The sequence below is a fragment of the Microcaecilia unicolor genome, chromosome 12 (assembly GCF_901765095.1).
Source record: "Microcaecilia unicolor chromosome 12, aMicUni1.1, whole genome shotgun sequence".
In the NCBI taxonomy this organism is placed as follows: domain Eukaryota; kingdom Metazoa; phylum Chordata; class Amphibia; order Gymnophiona; family Siphonopidae; genus Microcaecilia; species Microcaecilia unicolor.
This window is the reverse complement of record NC_044042.1, coordinates 72,365,174-72,381,168: the sequence shown is the minus strand read 5'-3', so window position 1 is coordinate 72,381,168 and position 15,995 is coordinate 72,365,174. Positions and strand designations below refer to the sequence as shown.

At 47.7% G+C, this 15,995-nt stretch overlaps 1 protein-coding gene across 7 annotated transcripts in view; it reads right to left on the bottom strand.

Moving 5' to 3' along the window:
* RARA (retinoic acid receptor alpha) overlaps positions 1–15,995 on the bottom strand; it is a 171,446-nt gene that overhangs the window by 48,027 nt on the left and 107,424 nt on the right. For 6 of the 7 annotated variants that reach the window (XM_030220664.1, XM_030220663.1, XM_030220667.1 and 3 more), the window contains exon 3: positions 572–720. In XM_030220664.1, the coding sequence (XP_030076524.1) occupies positions 572–720 (149 nt within the window). Of the gene's footprint in view, positions 1–571; positions 721–924; positions 955–15,995 lie in introns of those variants that run through there. The other variant, XM_030220670.1, reaches the window with a different exon arrangement.

Genomic DNA, 15,995 nt, shown 5'->3' with positions numbered 1-15,995 from the left:
ACAGGCTGTTCAACACAATGGCAGCCAGGGGGCAGCACTCACACGTGGTACTCTGTATTCATAACTGGCCAATGACCTCAGGCAGAATTAGTACTACTACCAAAGACTATACACAGTCAGCTGCCAAATCTCTTCTATTAGGGATCCTCTGCCAGAGCGCTGGGGTGATCTCGGGTAGGCCCCACCCCACACTACTTCCCTCACTGTGCTGTCAGTTGCTAGACTGACAAGGGCTAGCAGGGTGCGGCATGAAACCTGAGCTGCCACTTCCCAAACACAATGTGAAGGTCAGTGGAGCAGGCAAAGGCCAGGCATACCAGAGCGCTGCTTGGCTTTCTATTTCCAGCCATCCCTCAGGGGGGGGCATCTGTCTGCTCTGGTTGGGGAGGAGAGGGGATGTAAAAGGCAGGAGAAAACCTTAACAGCTTTTAAAAACAGATTTTCTTTTCATTTCAGTTGACACTTCATGACCCTGATATGCTAAAAAGGCAACACCTACAGCTGGCAAAGAAGAGACAAGGGCTGGCAAATAGAAAAAAGGCACTGGGTGCAACACAGTGACATCACCTACCTTACACCCCTCACAGGCGCTGACTCCATAGTGATAGCCTGAGGACTTGTCCTGGCAGACAAAGCAGGGCTTGTAGATGCGGGGTAGAGGTGGTGGAGATGGAGGGCTTGGCACGATTTCCTCCGAGCTGGTGCTCTGGGTCTCTACCGCTGAGGAGAGAGAGGAAAGGGGTGTTACTCCCGGAAAAGACCTGTCATGATATATCAACTGTGATCCCTGGCAAGACAAGGCTGGCTGAGCAGTGAAGTCGGTCTCCCCCCCTCTCTGAGAATACGTGTACTGGGACAACACCCCATCTCCTGCACACACATACAAACTGGGAGAGGCACAATGGGGAAAGTGTAGCGGCTTACCTGTAATGGGGGATCTTGGTAGACAGCAGGAAAAGAAAAAAGCAAGCGAGTGACATCATCTGGTGGTGCCGGCATTACACTCGGAAAACTTAGCTGGTTTCTACGAGCACGTGCAGGGATTGCCACACAGCTGCTACCTCACAAATGTGGGTGGGTTGTGTGTGTGTCTAGGTTACCCTGCTGTCTACCGAGAGCTTCCACTACAAACAACCAATTTCGTGTTCTCCGTCAGCAAGCAGGACGAATTCAGTCACACAAATGGGGAATCCCAGAGCTGAGGCTTCTCCCCATTTTCACGACTTTTCAATTCTCTGGCCAAATCATAAGGAAGCTGGCTATTAAGTGAAACAGCCTTGTGGCACTGCTTGCAAAAAAAAAACCCTTCTCTTTTAGACACTTTGTCCAGATACCAGTGGTATATAAAGGTGTGAACACACGCCACGCCACAGCTCTTCAATGGGAGCTGTGGTATGGTGCTCTCACCGAATCACTTAGTTTCAACCCTGCTAGGCTGTAGAAATGGAATTTGCAGTCTTATTTTGGTTGCTGAATTCCCCGGTTTATTAAGATCAAAAGATATGAAGAGTTGAGCAGACTGGTATCGTGGCTGTGTTCCTTTCATATGGAGTGGAGGAGTAGCCTAGTGGTTAGTGCAACTCCTTGTGACCCTGGGCAAGTCGCTTAACCCTCACTATGTAAACCACTTTGAATGTAGTTGCAAAAACCACAGAAAGGCGTATCAAGTCCCATTTCCCTTTCCCTATTTGAGATTCTACATGGAATGTTGCTAGTGGAGGAGTAGCCTAGTGGTTAGCACAGTGGACTTTGATCCCGGGGAACTGGGTTGAATTCCCACTGTTGTTCCTTGTGACTCTGGGCAAAGTCACTTAACCCTCCATTGCCCCATGTACAAATAAGTACCTGTATATACTATGTAAACTGCTTTGAATGTAGTTGCAAAACACACAGAAAGACAGGTATATCAAGTCCTATTCCCTTCCATATAGTAAGCCAGCACTCTTTCAGTCCTGTGTGGGTAGGGACCTGGCTTTACTCTGTGCACATGAGGCCTTGGGAAGGATGTGGGAAGCATCTGAGAAAAGCTAACTGCCACCACTTCTGTTAAAATTTAGGGCGAGTTTGCAGGACTGCCCTGTTGTGGAAGAATTGCAGATATTAGGAATATGGGATACTAGTAAAAAAGGCCCGTTTCTGTTGTGAAGGAAACGGGCGCTAGCAATGCTTCCTCCCCCCTGCCCCCCTCCAGCGCATCCCCAAGCCCCTCCCCCCCGCGCATCACGCAAGCCCCTACCCCCCCCCCCCCGGGCACATGGACCCCCCCCCCACCCCCCCCCCCCCCCCGCCACCCGCAATAGTAACATTGTGTGTCCGCTGCTGCTTCTCCTGTTGAAGCAGCAGTGGCAGAAAAAAAGGACAAAAACGGGGGGAAAAAAACCAACCTGAAAAACACGGCTCCGTAGACAGCCATGTGCAATGGCTGTCGCCTCTGCAGCCGGTCCTCCTCTCCCCTCTGACGTCGCAGCGCTCCTCCGGGGTCTTCCTCCAGGGGCGGTGACGTGCAGGGGAGAGGAGGAGCGGCTGCACAGACGACAGCCAATGGCAGATGGCTGTGTACGGAGCCGCGTTCTGCAGTTTGTTTTTTGTTTTGGGTTTCTTCTTTCTTTGTGTACCGGCCGGTGGGGGTTGCGGGTGGCGAGGGCCGGAGTTGGAGAGGACAGGGAGGGCGGCAGCGGGATTTCCAGGGCGGTTAGTGTGCGCGGGTGGTTCGGAACTCCGAGGTTGGCAGCCAGTGTGGAGCGATTCCTAGACAGGGGGAGGAGTAGGGAAACACGCTCCGTGTGTTTCCCTACTCCTCCCCCTGGCTGGTACTCCTCCTCCTGGCTGTGTCGCTGTTTGCTGCTGACGTCAGTTTGATCTACTCCATGAAGCAGACCATATCCGGCGGAATCCACGGTTCCAAGCAGCCTCAGAACGTTGGAGGTGAGAATTATTATATAGGAAGTGCTTCAAGATTGCTTATTCTTTGTGTCAAATTTATCGCCATTATTAAAAGACCTTCCCAGGTGAAGTACTTGAGTTGTACCACTTCCATGGGCTCAAAGGAAGGTTTGCAGTTTAGGAGCTCTGTATGCCATCATTCCTTCATAAACCTGGATATTAGACGACATTACACAGGGCTTCCGCTGAGGTGCAGTGTGGCACTTCTGAGGTACTCAGACAAGTGAAAGGTGAAACATACTGGAATCGAGCTTCCCTTCACCCCACCTCACAGAGAATCTTCTTCACCTGACGTTTAAGATTTTCTAGTAGCTTGCTTCTAGTGACTATAAGGATATTGCCAATTACTTCAGAAAGTGAGAAAGATGCTACTGTTGACCAGTCAACATCTATGTTGTTAGTGCTAAGGAACAGATATTTGGGTAGAATAGCCTGCCTCAATTTTGGGATATCAGCAGATGATGAAATCCAGATCTATGGTAAAATTAGGTCTTACCTGATAATTTTCTTTCCTTTAGTCATACCAGACCAGACTAGACTAAAGGGCTATTTCCATCCACCAGCAGAAGGAGACAGAGAAATAAATAGTTCCAAGTACTTTGCCCTTAAGGGTATTGTGTAGCCTGGAATGTTCAGTACATCGAATAGCCAAGCAATGATGCCCTCAAGCCACATCACCAACAAGAGAGTGAGACTATCCGTGTAGACCCACAGAATGAGGCAAACTCAACAGACACACAAGCATGAACCCAGTGGCGTTCCTAGGGAGGGGGGGCGGTGGGTGCGGTCTGCCCCGGGTGCACACCGCTGGGGAGGTGCCGCGCGCCTGTCCGCTATGTTCGTTCTGTGCTCCCTCTGCCCCAGAACAGGTTACTTCCTGTTCCGGGGCAGAGGGAGCATGGAAACGAATGAAGCGGAGAGGCGCGCGGCACCCCTCCCCCCCAGAGGTGTGCACCCGGGGGTTTCCTTCGCCGGGGGGGGGGGAGGGTCGCGCTGCATCCGGGGGGCGGGGCGCATCGGCGATCTGCCCCGGGTGTCAGCCCCCCCTAGGAAGCCACTGCATGAACCCAAGTCAGGAAATGGCGGAACAATGATGATGGAAGCTCCGACTTCCCTACGCCTACAGAAAACGAAAACAGACATGGAAAGAAAACAGGGAAAGGTTCTGGACTGGTCTGGTATGACTAAAGGAAAATTATTAAGACCAACCTAATTTTACCTTCCTTGTCATCTATACCAGACCAGTCCAAACTAATGGGATATAGAAAAGCAGTGCCCCAAGTTGAATGGCCCACAATAAAAGAGCAGAAATGAACATGCCCAATCCATAAAGAAGGGAAGAACTGGCCCCCTAAGCGAGAGGGAAATGGCAAAAACGAAAGGAAACAAACTCATAAAGGTGCTTCAGCAGGAACTGAAGAGCACTGATATGCCAGTGACCATAAGAGCCAGGTCCCTGGGTGCTGGAGCAACCTCAATATTGAACACATTCCCCGACTGTATCCTGAGATGGGAAAATGAACATTGGGCTTAATACCCCCTACAATTCCGAAAAGTTGGCTTCCATGTAAGAGACAAGGGAACACAGAGAGGACCAGACAGCCCACGGAAATGATGAAAAGGACATCGCCCACAGCCCCCCCCCCCACAAAAGGATGTGTGACACAGAAGAAAGAAGAGGGAAGAACCCAGTTCCCAGACAGCACCCCACTGTGATCAGAATAGCCAAAGGCCAGAAGGAACAGCGGAGCCCCCACTTGAGACAGAGAAATACTCAGTCTGAGGCAGCACCATAGACCTCATACTCCAAAGAGGTTTGTAGCCCCTGACAGTGCATGGCAGGTGCAGGCCAATATGCAGCAACGCTCTCTTCAGAAAGGTCGCAACTCCAGGCATTGATACCCTTGGGACCTAGGGCAACACCTGGAACCTTGGTCAACCACCAGAGAAGGATCCATGCCCGAGAGTTGGAGACAGAGCAATGCTCCACATGCAGAAAACCTGCATGGCTGCGACCATTTAGAAGAGACTGGGTCTAGACCCAACGAAAGCAGACTGCTCCCAAAGCCTAGAAGAGGGAATAGGTCCCTAGAAAGCAATAAAGGCAGAATCTCCTCACTAGAGAAACCACAGCCAACATGGAACAACTCCATGGCAGCAGCCACAAAGAGCAACAAAGGGACAGCGAATGGATGAAGCCATAAGGAGAGAGGCCCAACACTGCCTGAAGTGGCAACGGTAAGTATCTAGAGGAGATACTGCATACTGAAAGAGAGAGCAATGCCCCACTCAGACAGGTGGAGCCGTGCCACCCTCATCCCGAGTCTCCAGAAATGGAAAAGGAAGCCATATCCCTAAGCCAAGGGAGAGGCATGCACTAACAACAAAGATGGAACCACCTCCTAGCTACAGACATGGAGTCCTGCGCCATGGTTGAGGAGAGACTTAAGGCCCACAACTAGAGATGGAGCCATGCTCCATACCTCATGTGCAAAGACGGAAGCAAGTGCCCCCGAGTTATACCTAACCTGCTGCAATGCAGGAAGGGAGGCAAGCCCCATCTCGAGAGAAAGCCTCACCTCCAGAGATAGAGCGAAATCCAAGTGTTATACACAGAACACAAGAAAGAGACACACCACCACCAAAGCATGAGCCAGGCTCCGTAGCCGGAGCCGGAACACGAGCCAGGTTCTGCAGCTGCAGGAAAAGCTGGGCTCCACAGTCGAAGCAAGAGCTAAGCTCCACAGTCGAAGCAAGAGCTAGGCTCTACAGCCAGAGCAAAGTTCTACAACCGGAGCTAGTGAAAGGCCCCATAGCCGGAGGAAGGCTCCACAGCCAGGCCCTAAAACCACAGCTCGGCTTTACCAACAGAGCTGGTAGTCTCTACCATCAGAACTGGAGGAAGACCGGAGCAAAGGCCCCACAGCCAGAGCTGGAGCTAGTACATAAGTACATATAAGTGTTGCCATACTGGGACAATCCGAAGGTCCATTGAGTCCAGTATCCTGTTTCCAACAGTAGCCAACCCAGGTCACAGGTACCTGGCAAGATCCCAAAACAGTACAATACATTTTATGCTGCTTATCCCAGAAATAAGCAGTGGATTTTCCCAAGTCCATTTTAATAATGGTCTATGGACTTTTCTTTTAGGAAACCATCCAAACCTTTTTTTAAACCCCGCTAAACTAACTGCTTTTACCACATTCTCTGGCAACAAATTCCAGAGTTTAATGAGTGAAGAAATATTTTCTCTAATTCGTTTTAAATTTACTACTTTGTAGCTTCATTGTGTGCTCCCTAGTCCTAGTATTTTTGGAAAGAGTACTCCACTCGGTATTTTATATACCTCTATTATATCTCTCCTCAGCTGTATTTTCTCCAAGCTGAAGAGCTCAAGCCATTTCAGCCTTTCCTCATAGGGAAGTCATCCCAAACCCTTTATCATTTTCGTCGTCCTTCTCTGTACCTTTCCACCATATCTTTTTTTGAAATGCGGCAACTAGAATTACACATAGTATTCAAGATGCAGTCGTACCATGGAGCAATACAAAGGCATTATAACATCCTCATTTTTATTTTCCATTCATTTCCTAATAATACCTAACATTCTATTTGCTTTCTTTGCTGCCGCACCACACTGAGCAAAGGGTTTCAAAGTATTGTCAACGATGACTCCTAGACCCTTTTCCTGGTCAGTGACTCCTAGCATGGAATCTTGCATGACGTAGCTATAGTTCAGGTTCCTCTTTCCCACATGCATCACTTTGTACTTGCTCACATTAAACGTTGCCTTCCATTTGGTTGCCAAGTCTCCTAGTCTCGTAAGGTCGTTTTGCAATTTTTCACAATCCTCTTGCGATTTAACAACTTTGAATAACTTTGTGTCGTCTGCAAATTTAATTACCTCACCAGTTATTCCCATATCTAGATCATTTATAAATATGTTAAAAAGCAGCGATCCCAACACAGACCCCTGTGGAACCCCCTTATCTATCCTTCTCCGCTGAGAATACTGACCACTTAACCCTACTCTCTATTTTCTATTCTTTAACTAGTTTTTAATATTTACAGAAAGCTTAAAGCTAGTGGAAACTCCTTGATTTGCTACACAAGATACGTAGTTTGCTTAGGAACACTGGAAGAAAGAAATTATTCTGCTTTAAAAATTATTTGGCCAAAGAGTTGGCACTGGCAAGAGGTAATTTCACTGTGTGAAAATAGGCCAGTTTTAAGGGGCTGAAGGCAAGCAGAGCAACTGCCTGGAACACCTTGCTGAAGTTGCGTTATGGGTACCTGGCACTGGCTGCATCTAGCCAAAATATAAAAAACAGTGGCAAACAAGAACTGCACAACTCAACATGAGAAGGACACAAGTCTCATTAAACACAGGCCAGAGCTAGGCTCTGCAGCCGCTGGAAGAGCTAGGCTCCACAGCCTGAGCCTCAGCAAAGTACTACAGCTAGAGCTAGGTTCTACAGCCGGAGCAAAGATCTACAGCTGAAACTGGCAAATGGCCCCACAGAAGGGCCCTAAAGCTGCAGCTTGGCTTTACCAACACAGCTGGGGCTAGTCTCTACCAACAGAGCTGGAGGAAGGCCGGAGCAAAGGCCCCACAGCCAGGCTCCTACAGCTAGAGCTCAGCTTTAACGACAGAGCTGGAGGAAGATGCTACAGCCGTAGCTGGAGCTAGGTGCCAACTGCTGGAACTAGGCCTCCACTTTGCTCTACAGTCAGAGCTGGCCAGACGCTCTAAAACCATAAACGGAAACACGCCATACAGGCAGATTTGGAGCCATGTCCAGCCTTGTTCCACAGGAAAAAAACGGAGGAATACGCTGTTCCAGAGCTGGAGCTATGCTCCAGCTCAAGAGAGATGTCCGCACTTCTGTCATTCCGAGGCCATTGTCGACATCCAGAAAATGACGGATATTGAACATCCCACTGTAGAACTCTAGAAGGGTTCATGAAGCACATACCGAGAAAGCCACCCTCATCTTCTGAGATTTGGAACCAAGCTCCCCATACAAAAATGGATGCACACTCAACATGCAAGAGATGGGCCATGCTCAACCACCTGAGGTGAAGGGACACCCTACCTCCAAAGAGGGGGCCAAACCCCACATCCAGAAAAATATGGAGCCGCACTCTACCTCTAGGTAGATGAAACCATGCCACAACCAGAGAGAAAACTATGGGCAACGCCCAGGATTAGCAGGGCAGTCCAAAGAGTCACGCTCCACACCTACCTCCAGTCAAACTGCCCACTTATAGTGAAAAAACACACCACCGAAACCCAGAAGGAACTGCACAGGCAGCCCACTAGATCACCACATGTGGTCAGCATGCTCAGAAATAGAGCTCATACAAGAGGCCCCAAGCATATTACCCCCTAGCACTAGCCCAAAGAGTACCAAACAGTACAGCCAGCATGGGGACCCATCAAGGATGGAGTCCACAGCAAACCAAACCATGCTGCCAAAATTACAGCAGACCTAGAACCTTCAACCCTGGGACCTCTTAGCTGAGTCCTGCTGCCAGTTGAACCATTAGGCTAGTCTTCCCCTAAAGAAGAATAAAGCCAGCCCAAATGCCAACCAAAGGTGGCTAGAAGGTAACCTGCCAAAAGAAGGCACCCAAGAACAAGAGTACCTCCTGCACCGCCAGAATAAGAGTCCATTGATGTAGTAAATGACCTGGCAAAAAGTCCCGAGGCAAAAGCGTGTCATCGGAAACAGAAAGACCCCCGAAGCAGGCTAAGATGATAGGATGAAGCACCCGCAGAAATCTGCGCAACACAGCCAGCAAAGGCTAACGCAAGTTAGTATAGAAGCGCTGTCTATGCCACCCAAAAGTGCTGCAGCAACAGTAACTAGGGAGGCAGACATACCTCACTAAAAAGCATTCGACCTGAACTCAAAAAGACCACGCCAAGGTCGACGGAGAGCCGAACAGACCGAGTCCCAAAGCAGACTAGAAAATGCGGGAACTCGATGTGGCTAACCTCCACACTGAACAGAGAAAGAGCAAGCACCTGCAAGGCGAAGCCAGTAACGCGTTCTTGGAGGATTTCTAGTTTTGTTTTTAAAAACAGCAGCCACAGGCTGCTGACAGACAGGGAAGTAGGAGTTAGCCGATGGCAATCCAGGCCCGCCAAAAGCAAAACAGGAGAGCACCTCACTCAAAAAGGGCTTGGCTCCCTGAAGACTGCTGAAAGCTACGGGAGACTCCCCCTTTGCAAGGACTGCCACAGAGAAGCCTCGGTGAAACAGCAGAAAACGAATAAGGTAATTAACCCAAGTAGAAGAACACAGGAAGAAGTATTATGCTTGCTGAACTGTTCCCCCAAGAATACTCGTGAAGGAGCCATCTGAGCCTCAAAACACTCCCAAAGTGACCCAACAGGGCAGGAGTGGAGGTGGGGGGGGGGGGGGGGGGGGGGAGCCAGCACCACCGGATGTCACCCCAGTTGAGGGATGAGGGGCCCAGAAGCACCAGGTATCATCCATTTTTTTTAAATATATAGTCAGTTCAGCTAACTCAGCAATAACACCCTGCTAAACTGAGATCTGGCCACACCAGGTCAGGAGCTGCCAGCCAGGTACCAGACAAGAGCTGCATAATCAGTCTACCATCTACCAGGAGGCAGAGAAAAATACTGGTCGCTCATGTCTCCGGTCGTCCGCTGCACATTTCTTGTTCCTGATGCTGAGAGGGGGACTTGCTGAACTCCTGCCGCTCCCTGGAGATTTGTCTTAATTTGAGTGAACCTTTGAAAGAATATCTATATATGCCAATCCATAGACCCCTGAAGAAGGCCTCTTTGGCCGAAACACAGACCGTGTAGGGTCTTAATAAAGGAATTGGTTTTTTTACACCTGTGATTTTAGTTTGCTCTTTCTGTACATCTTCCGTTCTTGTTGTTTTTTGGTGTTTTTTTTACGGGAGATTTGGACTCTCTTTGTCGTTGAGAGAAAAATACTGAACATTCCAGGCTGCACAATACCTTAAGGGTGAAATACTTGGAACTATTTTTTTTCCTTCTGCTGGTGGATGGACATAACCCATTAGACTGGACTGGTCTGGTATAGATGACAAGGAAAGCCATATTTCACAAGGCCAGCATTGGGCTATTTACTGAGCCCTCACCTCTCAGGTATCTTCAGCAAAGTTTTGGAGAGCAAAAGTATATATTGGCTGCATGGTCTTCTGGAGAAGAACAGCAAGTTTCTTATTGTGTTTTCACTAAATTTCATGTATTTGCAAAGAGGTCTATTATTGAGATGTTTTCCAGAAATGGGTATGCTCATCACCTGTGATGAGTGAGAACCATTTTTAAGGTTTCAGGCAACAAATTTGTCTGCAATCATACTTCATGCCAACAAGAGGTATGTTGCTCAAAGAAGCATCCGTTGAGAGATGGCCCAAATCATCTGTGTTTCTTTGCAGACAATGTAAGAATCAGATTCTCCTAGTTTCTTTAAGGCTTCACCACATTGTGTGTTTGGATGAAGATTCTCTAACACCGTATAAGTGAACTTTTAGAGCACTGAACACTGCTCTTAGCTCTAGAAGGTTGATCCACTGATATACTGCCCATCTCACCCACATTTCTTACATACAAATGCTCCACATCCTATGCCACATACATCTGGTGTTGAGGCTGCTGGAACAGAAGTACCAAGTTAAACTACTGTATAACTTGACCAGTCATTTATTTCTACCTGAATAGCTAATGGTTGGGTCAACTGATCAAACTAGAACTTTGGGGTTCACCAAGGTTGAAGCATGCAGAGATGCATATGCAGAACCACAGGGATGGTGGCTGCCACATAACCGAGTAGCACCATCACAGAACAAAAAACAATTTTGTTCTGCTCATGAATTCCCTAGTGATCCCTATCAGAAGGATTGTCCTCTAATCCGTGAAGAAAGCTTTTCCACTTGGATACTGATTAGGACTCTAATATAATGGAGATATGATAGTTGCAGGGTTCGTTTCAGATTGGTTATGATGAACTTCAGTGACTCTAGTAGCTGAATCAACATTTGAAGAGCCTGCTTGGCATCTTCGATACGAAGTCCTTCACTGACCAGTCATCTAGGTAAAGAAAAACAAAATATCCCTCCTCTTCAAAAGGTGGCCAGTTACTATCAACGGACAAGTTTGTGAAAACTCTTGGTGCTGGTGAGAATCTGAACAGAAATGGATGCTAGCCACTGTGAAAAGAGAGGAACTTTGAGAGTAAAGAATGAAACAGAATAAGCATATACATTTTCTTGAGAGCCAGAGAGAATAACCAGTCTGTCACATCTAGTGAGAGGACCTAGACTATAAAGAGTTTATTCTGAATTTCTACTAGACTAAGCATTTGCTAAGAGCTCTCAGGTCCGATATTGGAAAAAACTTCCCAACTGCTTTAAGTTTATACCTGCAGCAGAACCCTCTCCGATTTTCTGGCATGCTCGACAGCATTTTCCAGAATGGGGGGGGGGGGAAATCTCATTTATTTTCTATAGGTAATGTTGTTGGGAGGGGTCCGATTCAGAGATGTGAACTGAATAAGTTATCTAAGAGAAAAGAAGGGGTATCTGTGTACTTTGTTATTAATTGCCAGGATTTTGATGAAAAGTTGTATCCCGCCTTCCACTAGTGGAAAGAACATATAGCTCATTTCAAAATCTTAAAAGCTGTTTTGGGCTGCATCACGGGTCTCTAAGTCTCGGGTTGCTTTCTCTCTCAACGATGGGGGTTTTGGGAGATGGCTTCTGTAGCTGTTCTTACCGACTCTGTCTTTGATATGGAGGTAATTCTTCCGATAAAAGATTTGCTCTTTACACGGGAAGGACTGCTTTCTAGAAGGGCTGCTTTGCTGTAGCTAACAAGGGGTGGTTAAAAAGTAGAGCAGTGGCCTTTAATCTGGCCCAAAACAGGTTCTCACTAATGCATGGGCATCATGGCATGGACACCTTCAAACCACATATGCATCTTTCGAAGCCACTGACTGTGCCTGCCACGAAGAACAGTCTCCCAGTGAAATTAAATTATTAGCAAAAGATAGGATGAGGTTTTTTGGGGGGGTTGGTTTTGTTTTGTTAAATAGGGGACACTGAGGGGATTCAGAAAAAACAGAAACAGGGAAAAGACATCCCTCTCAGTGGTGGCTATTAAACAGAGACATTGCAAGATAGGAAGGGAAAAAAAAGGTTGAAAGGGTTGTGAAGCAACAGCTGCACTGGAATTCCTTCGCATACTCAGAAAATCATCTAGGTGTTTTGAACTTTGACAGCTAGTCCTTTTGGCACATTCAAAAGAGGTCACTTGCTTGGGTGCCTGATTCATCTGACATTTCCACAAAGAACCACAGAGCTCCCACTCCCCTTCCTCACCACCACAAATCCTTCACTTAATAGTCACAAGGTTAGCTGGCTTGAAGTCCCTCATACAACCAAACAGCAAAAAGGTAGCTGGCTTGAACTCCCCAAAAAGCAAAAAAACAAATCCCAGACCAGTGAGAAGAGAGCAAACCAGAACAAGGAAGTATTCCAAACTGTAGACTTGACATCACCATGTGAGGGGTTCAAACTAAATGTCCGACAGCCAAGTTTCCCCCTACCTACGGGCAATGGTCCTAGATCAACGAGTGTTCCTGCAAGCACCAACCAGGTATGTAACTTTTTCTTACCCTTAGTTTCAGCGGTATCTGGCGAGTTGCCACCGGGACAGTTACCATACACTAATTCCCCCCTGGGACAATTCCTTCCTAGGACTATACCTGCCTGTCCAATTCCCACCTAAGAGGGATAATTCCCTACTAGGACTTTTCCCACCCTCTGTATCCTTTTGTTACCAAAATTCTTCTTTTTTTCCTTTTGTGTGTTGTATTGGGCCTTATTTATTTTGCGTCTGAACTTCCATAAGTATTTGCGTGTGACGTACCATCACAGCTCTTCCAGACACTGACAGGCAGGATCGGTCGGTAGGGAAGCTGGAAAGTTTGTCTAAATTTGGGAATGTTGGGGAGTTGAATCGGGTTGACAAAGGTACTTTTCTTGGATTGGGGGGGGGGGGGGGAACAGCCTAGAACAGAAAATAATAATATGCATGGATGGGAGAGTAGTGCAATGTGAATATCAGGACTGTGGCATCTTGGCTTTTTCAGATGCTGACAGGATGCTGGAAGGTTTGTCTGGTTTTTTTTTTTTTTTTTTTTTTTTGGGGGGGGGGGGGGGAAGTTATATTCTAGACCCCAGTAGTGCGATGTGAATGTGTTTCCCCCCCCCCCCCCCGGAAGGGAAAAGGGAAGGACTGATCTACAGGCTTCAACTTTTTTACTTCATCTCGTCTCCTGTTTTCATCCAACCTCCTTGGCAGCCACCTCTACGAGTCCCAAACGCCATCTGCTCCATGCCCCCAGTTGCCGCGACAAAAAAAAAAAAAAAGTGCGGGACCACAGCAGCCTTCAGGCATGGGCTTGTCTGTCGGCTCTGCTGGTCCTCTGCCCCCACTGGATGTCAACTTCCACTTCCGGGGACAAAGCACTGGCAGAACTGACAGCAAATGCCTGAAGACTGCTGCAGGCCTGCACTTGCTTTTGTTTGTTGTCGTTGCTGTTTTTCTGCCACTACTGCGCTGCTGTCTACAGTAGCGGTTCAGGCGGGAGGGAGGTCGGGATCTGCTGCAGCACCCCAAAGAGTTCGATGCAGCGCACCAGGGTGTCATGGTACACAGTCTGGGAAATGCTGGGTTAGGTGGTAGTTGTGCTACTGTGTTTTACATTTTTTTTTTAAGATGTGGGTGGGAATTGTCCTCCATGGTGTGGTGGGAATTGGTTCAGTGGTAATTGTCCTGGGTAGGAACTGACCTAGAACCTTTTCAGCTCATGTGGCGACATCAACCAATGTACAGTTTGGGATACTTCCTTGTTCTAGTTTGCTCTCTTCTCGTCCCTCATACAACCAAAGACAGAAGCGGTGGGGGGAAAGATTACCTTAAACCCTGGCCTTCTGGGTCCACAATCGCTCCAATTCAGAAGGTCCGTAATCTCATGCTTATTTATAAGTGCTTTCCAGAAAGCCAGTTCTTTTGCAGACTTACAGGACCAGGTTTGAGGCGCACAGAGTAAGACCCACAAAATAAGACAGGTAACATATCGAAGTCAACATTCCTCCCCTCATGCGCAGAGGGATACGATGCTACCCATGGCCCTATGAACTCACCACCACCACAACAACCACACCAGAGTCTGTTATACAGACCTTGGCTTCCCATACAGCAGCACAACTCATGGCATGGTTTCAATCCAATTAAAAAAACAGCACCACAGACCTTTAAAAATGGAACACAGTTCTTTAATGGGGTAAGGAATAATATATTGTAGAGGAATATATTCGAGTTTTCCATGTCATCACTGTGACCCCTGACGCAGATGCTACTCACCGAAACACGGCCCGTGTCAGGTCTTTTTGTCAAGGCTCATTCATTAAAGAACTGTGTTCCATTTTTAAAGGTCCGTGGTGCTGTTTTTTTTGTTTGGACTTTAGTTTGTACTTCGTTCCCTCTCTTTTGTTATATTCAATCCAATGAAAAACACTTTAGGGTTAGGGTCAGGAGTATGTGATATTTATCTGAAGTCAGGCTCTGGGATTTCCCCCACAACAAACTAAGCCAGCCTCCCCCCACCAAAGGCAGGCAGGGGAGGCATCGGGCCTTGCCCTAGGCCTGCTTCTAATTTTTATCTCGCCCAAAATAAGTTTCTCATTATATAAACATGCCTTGATGGCTTGGCAACAGCGCTATGCACGGCCTGATCGGGTCTAGCTTTTATTCCCCAGCAAGGCCTCTATGGCCAGCCAACTGGAGGATACAGAGGGCCAGCCAGAACCGGGAATGCACAAGCAGCCATCAACTGTTTTTTTTTTCGGGGGGGGGGGGGGGGGGGTAAAGAAGTTCCCGCTCCAAGTCTAGTGCTTATGATACAGGCCCAGTGAGAGGGGGGCAGTAAAATAGGGATAAAAATTCAGGAACAAAGTGACTCAGCAAGGGTCACAAAGAAGCCCTTGGCAACTCAGTTCTGCATCCTAAGCATTCAAAGCCCAGCTACAATCAGCACAGCCCTAGTAACACTGGCATGAGATGAGTTACGGATCTCTCACCAGTACTGGGACTGGTGGCGGCCCCCCCCCCCCCCCCCTGTTCTTCCCCCCGCCACCCCCCCCCCCCCCCCTTTCCTGTACAAGGCTCTGGGATGTTTTTCTTTCAAGAGATTTTTTGAGTGGAAAAGTGAAGCAGCCCCACAGGATATTAAACCTCTGCCCTGAAGAAGCAGAGATTCTGTCTCCCTTCCCCCAGGCCCCGCCAGTATCAGAAAGAATCTAGAAAGAGAAAGGCAGAGGACACTGCTCTGATTAGGGCCGCAGGAAGCAGTGGTGACTCTTAGAACAACGCCCTGCTGCAGACAGGATCCCTGGAGGCCCATGGCGGCAGGAAGGGTAACCAGTAGCCAGCAGCGAGGGAGAGGCCTGGTACTTAGCGTTTACTGGGACCCAAGTTCAAAATTCCTCAACCGTACCTTGGACAAACTTCCTCTGCCAACCCTACTCCATGAAATTTATTTGGATACATGTGGGATACAAATGCTACAAATAAATAAATAAATATTCTCCAATAATCATTTATTTAAAAGGCCCATATGAAAAAGAAATGTTTTTAACTTGTTTTGAATTATCATACAATTTGTTTCCTGCCTAACTTCTACCAGAAGCAAATTCTGGCTGATAGGAGAATGTTAATGAATGCGTTTTTCTCAACTTGATGTGTTTTACTGATGTAAAGTTTAAAATAAATAGCTGCGATTACATAAGGGGAAAGGGAAATGGGACTTGATATACTGCCTTTCTGCGGTATTTTGCAACTACATGCAAAGTGGTTCACATATATTTAGGCACTTATTTTGTACCTGGGGCAATGGAGGGTTAAGTGACTTGCCCACAGTCACATGGAGCTGCAATGGAAATCAAACCCAGTTCCCCAGGATCAAAGTTCGCTGCACTAA